Source organism: Phoca vitulina, unplaced genomic scaffold (genome assembly GCF_004348235.1).
Source record: "Phoca vitulina isolate PV1807 unplaced genomic scaffold, GSC_HSeal_1.0 scaffold118, whole genome shotgun sequence".
Lineage (NCBI taxonomy): Eukaryota > Metazoa > Chordata > Mammalia > Carnivora > Phocidae > Phoca > Phoca vitulina.
This window is the reverse complement of record NW_022589821.1, coordinates 12,257-18,322: the sequence shown is the minus strand read 5'-3', so window position 1 is coordinate 18,322 and position 6,066 is coordinate 12,257. Positions and strand designations below refer to the sequence as shown.

General features: G+C 63.5%; 1 protein-coding gene across 1 annotated transcript in view; it reads right to left on the bottom strand.

Annotated features, from left to right (window-relative positions):
* DCST2 (DC-STAMP domain containing 2) overlaps positions 1-6,066 on the bottom strand; it is a 9,515-nt gene that overhangs the window by 1,080 nt on the left and 2,369 nt on the right. Inside the window, 8 exon segments of the mRNA XM_032398605.1 lie at positions 2,224-2,364; positions 2,442-2,535; positions 2,851-2,978; positions 3,296-3,426; positions 4,049-4,149; positions 4,267-4,434; positions 5,144-5,308; positions 5,754-5,911. Of these exon segments, the coding sequence (XP_032254496.1) occupies positions 2,224-2,364; positions 2,442-2,535; positions 2,851-2,978; positions 3,296-3,426; positions 4,049-4,149; positions 4,267-4,434; positions 5,144-5,308; positions 5,754-5,911 (1,086 nt within the window).

Genomic DNA, 6,066 nt, shown 5'->3' with positions numbered 1-6,066 from the left:
GCCCCATTCACACCAGCATGTGCCCTCAGCTCATCCCTCCCCCCGCCCCATTCACACCAGCATGTGCCCTCCGCTCATCCCTCCCCCCGCCCCATTCACACCAGCATGTGCCCACTGCAGTTTGTATGCAGGCCTTCCAAGTGGATGCTGCTTGTCTTTCTCAAACCCACTGGTACGTGGCATATTGTAAAGGCCCTGGCAGCTGCACCCCACCCCCCGGGGCCACAGCTGTCTCCCCAGATACCTGCCACACACCCCCACCTCTCTGGCCTTGTGATCCGATCCTTGACCTCCCTGGCCATAAAGCCCTCTGCCTCTGCTCCTACTGGGACACCCCGCCCCAACCTTGGCCACCCTCTGGATTTATCCCAGAATTTTCCGTGACCATGACCCATTCCGTGTCCCTCCTGGCCACTAACCCTGCTCTAACACCTCAGGGAGACAGAGACCCTGGACTTCCCCGGGTGTCAGCCCTCTTTCTGCCCCAAGACCAGTCATCTCAAACACTCTTACTGATGACACCCCAGTTCTCTCCCCATCCTGTCCTTCCCTCGATCCACCCAGAAGGAGACTTCAACCCTCGAGCCCTATTCACGGTGCCGCTGTTCCCGAGGAAAGCGGCACCAGCACCGCTCCTGGAGTCAGCCGTGACAGGTCGTGTTCGCCTGTCATCTGCGCCTTCCACGCCACCGGCCAGTCCCTCCACTCCCCAGCTAGCTGCTTCCCAGCCTCCCAAGGCAGGTGTTTTGCTCCCCCAGACCCACTCCTAGACACCTTTCTTCCACTCCCAGCCCCTTCTTCGCACTCCCAGCAGGAACCCCTTCCCTCTGACCCCCCAGGGAAAAGCATGGTGCCAGACTGGAAGGGGCTCACTCTGCTCAGAGGAACGCCACTCTCCCCAAGGACAGCCTGGCCACCTGTCCCAGACCCCATCCCTCGGGTGCCCCTCTTTCACCTCCCACAGGCCCAGCTCTCCCTCTCCTTGGGTGACCCTACATCTTTCGCACTGGCTCCCGGCAAGCTCTGCTTCTGCTGGGTGGCGCTAACCCCCTCCTCTTCACCAGCAAGCTTCCTTTTTTAACTCCAGCAGTTACATTTGCAAAGAGAATGATCAAGCTTCTCATGGCCGCGGCCGTGGTACTGAGCCACGTACTCTTTCTTTCTGAGTCTTGTCTACCCATCAGCCTTCAAACCATTACAGTCTGGTCTGGTTTGGGCTTGCCTGGGACCGCGAGAAATGTTCCCACAGCCACTCCAGTGACCTTTCAGCCGCCACACTCACTGGCCAGGCCTTGTCCCCCTCCTCCTCGGCCATCTCTCAGCATGACAGTGCTTGGCTCCCGCCTGCTCCAGCCTCGCTGGTTTGTGCCTGAGCCCCTCAGGGTCGCGCTGCTTCCCCTTCGCCTCTCCTGCCCTGTCATCACCCCCCTCTCCCCTACAGCCTGTAATAACTCAACCCTGGCACCGCAGGCCCAGAGCCCAGGCCTTTTGTAACTGGCCCCTGGGCATCTCCAGCTGGCTTCCCTACAGATCCCCCAAAGCTCTCCGACCGAGACATTCCTCTTTCCCCAGAACCTGTTCTTCCTCTCCACCAGCACCCCGCAGTCCCAAGCATACCCGGTCCCCCCCATCCTCAGCACCTCCGTCCTGAGGCCACACCAACTTCTCACTTCCTTCCTAGCTCACTGTCTTAGAAGACACTTAAGAATGTGTCCATTACCCGGGGATCTTCAGACGGCCGGTAGGGCACTCAGCTAGCTCCCACCCCTTGACTTCCCAGCTCATCTCCCAGCGCGCTCCGACTTCAGCGGACAGACACACACAGCCTCCCAAACAGCTCCCATTCTCCGGACTACCCCCGGCCCCCCCACCCCCGGAATGCTCTCCTCTGCCCCTCAGCCCAACGGACACCCAGGTTGCCCCCGAACCCACCTCTTCTTTCACCTGTTCCCTGAAGCCTTCATTAATTCAACCCCATCCCAAACCCGTTGTTCTGTCCACTGCCTGCCCTGGCCTGCTGCTCTCATGGACGGGGACCCCTGTGCGCTGCGATTACCCCCCCACTTGGTGGGCTCCTCCAGGACAGGAGCTAGACGAATCTCCCTCCCTCCCTGCCCTCGCCCTGTCCCCAGCTCTAGCAGAGGGCCCGGCACCCCAGGAGCCCGTGCTACACGTGACAGACAGGCTCAGGCCTCCAGGCCCCACGTCCTGCTTTCCGCTCACCTGACCTCGGGGCTGGACTCCGAAGGGAGGGTCCTGCCCAGGGCCTCCTGCAGCTGCTGCCGCAGTAACCACTCCTGCTCCGGGGCCTTCCGCCGCGCGGCCGCCAGCCACAGCCGGGGGCCCTCCTCGTCACTGGAGTCCCTGCGGGAGCCTCCCGTCAGGTGGCAGCTCCCACGGCCCGCCCGGACTACGGCCACCCCCGCTCGCTGCAGACTCACAGCTCCAGGTCCAGGCCCCCCTGCTGGGAGAGGGGAGCCGCGCACACCGAGCACGTGTTGTCCAGGAGACGGAAGCAGGTAGAGCAGAAGAGGCCTGCGAAGCGCCAGGAGGGCAGGAGGGGCGGTTGAGCTAGCCCACCCAGCCACCGAGCTCCCCGCCACCAGCCCTGGGGGGACCGTCCTCGTGGAGGGGCAGGCCGCGGACCACCAGTTGCGACCACCAGGAGAATTAAGGCAAACACGGGGAAGAAGAGCTCCTCACGGTTCTCTGTACATGAGAACATGCGTAGTGATGAAGGGAGGGGCCCAAAAGGTGAGTTCCAGAAGTCCCCAGAGGAAGGACCACAGCCGACGGTCACACGCAAGCGTGGGGAGTCCCCGCAGGGAGAGGCCCACCCCAGGGTCTCACCTCGGCAGCCCGGGGTACTGCAGGACACAAAGTTCTCCGTGTCCTCCTGGTCGTGGGGCTGCCCACAGCCCAGACAGTGATCCTGGAGCTGCCGGAAGTGGCTGACCACCGGGCCCAGACAGGAGCACCTGGGAGGGGCCCCAGACGCTGAGCCGCCAGGGGACCCCACACCCAACACCACCCTCCAGCAGGGGCAGGCCTTCCTGCAGCCTGACCTCCAGCCCTCTGCCTGCAGCAGCTCTGCGTCCTGCCGGCCTGTCCCTCCACTCCCCACCGCCCGCAATTCTCTCCCCAAGTCTCCCTCTCCGTCCGTGGATCGCATGGAACGGGCACCCTCTTCAGCCAAACTTCTGGGCACTTAGGAAGGACAGTGATCCATTCTGACTTCCGGCTCTTTTTCTGTCCCCGCTTGCCCCCCTTCTCTAAGGGAGGACAGTGGGCTCACCGCCCGGCCAGCAGCTGAAGGACACTCGTGGGACCCTGGTCAGCTGCCCGCCGCCTCGCTGCTCGGTGCACGGTCGCCGGCAGACTGGTTCGGCGGCTCAGAAGTAGGTTGTAGAGGTAGGTGATCCTCTCCTGGTGGAGGTGGGGATCAGGGCTGGGATCCCCTCGACCCCGTCTCATCTACCCGGAATGCCCTCTGCCACCATCCCCATTCCCTACCTTTGCCTGCTGTCCACACCTATGAATCCCTCCAGGCTTGGCTCAAATGCCCCTTCCTTTGGGAAGCCCCTGGGTTCCCCTAGGTGGGGTGACCTATTCTCTCCCCTAGGTGTTCATAGCACTTTATTCATTCCTTCATAAAAACACTTCGTAATTGTAATATCCTGTTAAAAGCCTGTCTGGCCTGCCTTGAGGCCGTGAGCCCCAGACTGTCTGCTTCAGCCTGGCGTCTGGGGGGTCCTACACTAGATGCTCAGGAAATGATTCGTGAATGAGCACAGCTGCTGAGTTTCCATTCACACCTCAACGTGCCAACATGGACTCCGTCCCCCGTGCTCTTAACAAAACTCTGGGGGCAAGCTCCCTCTCAGCAAACCCTGCCCCAAGAGGCGCCATTCCCCAGCCCCATCTGGGGCCCAGAGGCCGGCAGTCCGGGTAGTTCAGCCAGAGGAGGGAGGACTGGCTGTTGAGGACTCTAAGCTCCCCCAAACCAAGACAGACAGCGGCGGGCTCAGCGCCTGGCCTGGACGCTCACCTGCTCCCGCGATGGGTAGTAGGACGCACAGATGACCCTCCGCAGCCGACTGACGTAGCTGCCGGACAGCGTAACAAAGAAGCAGAGGCCGAGCAGAACGCCTGGGGCGCGGCAGGTGCCGTGAGTGCGCTCTGGGGGCGCAAGGCGCCGGCCTGCTCCCCTCACGCCCTGACCGGCGCCCACCCCCCGCCCCCCGGCCTCAGGGGCGAGGTCGGTACCGATGACGCCGTAACGGGCGGTGCTGGGCTCCGAGGGGCGCAGCAGGCAGCGCCCGGACAAGATGCTGATGTTGCTTTGCTGCAGGACGTCAAACGCGGACACCAGGTCCCGGTAAATCTTCCCGGTGTAGCCAGCGCCCTCCACGGTTATGGACACTAACACGGGGCCTGGCACAAAGGCGGTCTGCGAGGGGCCCTGCCGGGGGCGGCACGGAGGGGTGGCCCGTCCCCCCGGCTGGGGGCCTCTGATGCCCCGGGGCCTCACCAAGCCCCTGGCCCCCAGGACCCTCTCTGAGACGGCCTGGGTGGTCCGTGAGTCCATCGCCTGCCTCCACGACTGCCCGGAAGCGTTTGCTTTCAAGAGAGCCTTTGCTAATGTGTCCGGGGTCCAGCGTGTAGCAGGCGCTGGACTGACTGCCTTATGGATCGTGTTGGGCATTTCTGACTTTTTCTGTTGGACCTCTGGGACACAGGATGAGGTTAATTATATTCTGTGGTCTACGGCATGCTGGCAACGGCCGACCGGGCACTCCCACACGTGGTGTCACGTGCCCCTTAGAGCGACCCGGGGGGCTGCGGCCAGCATCCCAGCTCAGCTGAGGAGACTGAAGCTCTGGGGGCTCAGGAACGGCCCGAGGTACCACCTCGCAGAGGGCGTGGCTGGGGTGGAGCCAGTCCAAGTCCAGATCCCACAACTACTCTACGCTACAGCCATGATGTGGACACGGGGTCCCCCGCAGAGCAGAGCGTTGGAAGGGGCAAAATCAGGGGCTGATGAGTGACAGTGACTTGGGGACCTCCAGGCGATCCCCCAGGACCCGGGAGGATGGGGAGGACGCCGGCCAAGGCGGCTGCTGCAGGAGCTTCAGGCACTCACTGCGGGCCACAATGTCCCCCTGCAGCTGGTACCGGGCCAGGTCGAGCACCCAGAAAACAGCGTAGTCCAGGAAGACGAGGACCAGCACAAGGAGGAGGTGCCGGGCAAGGCTGAAGATTGCCAGGGTATAAAAGATCTGCTCCCACCGGGACAGGAAGACGGAGCCTGGGGGGAGGGTGGTTAGGAGGATGCTGCCCCACTCTCCCGGCGGGATGCCCCCTATTCCGAGCCAGAGCTTGTTTGTCCGTCTGGTGTGGAAGCTGTGAGGGCCTCTGGACAAGGGCGGGAAGGGGCTTCGAGGCTAGAGGAACCCTCCCTCCCGGCATCCCTGCCCCCCTGCCCCCCACACTGCGTCTCCATACTAGCGCGTTCACACTTCCGGCCTCACCCCCAAAACCCCACTTTCCTGGTTGGTGTCCACTCCACACCTATGCTTCCCTAAGTCGGGATGTCCAGGGCTCCCTTCTCTCTGTGTCTGGGTGCTGGGAGGCTCCCCCGTTCCCCTTTAGGACCGAGGACTCCCCAGAGGCAGTGCTGTGCGTGGGGCCCAGGGTCAGGGCTGTGAGGGAGGGAGGCCCTCGTCTCTGTCCCCGGTCCTCGGGGCCCTCACCGGGCCGGATGTACTGTCTGGCCTCATGGGCACTCAGTGGCAGCACCGTGGGCAGCCCCGCCTCAGAGCGGACGGCCTCCATGTGCAGGAATCGGCTGGTGATGTACACGTTGTCAAAACTGACCCAGTTCAGGTAACAGTACCGGTAGAACAGAGCTCTGGTGGGGTACACGTGAGGCCCCTCAGCACCCCAGCCCCCACCCCTGACCCCAAACTCCAGCCTCCCAGGGGATGAGCTGCCACCTTGCAGCCGGAGCCCCCAGCCCGAGCCCCCAGCCCGAGCCCCCAGCCGGAGCCCCCAGCCCGGAGCCCC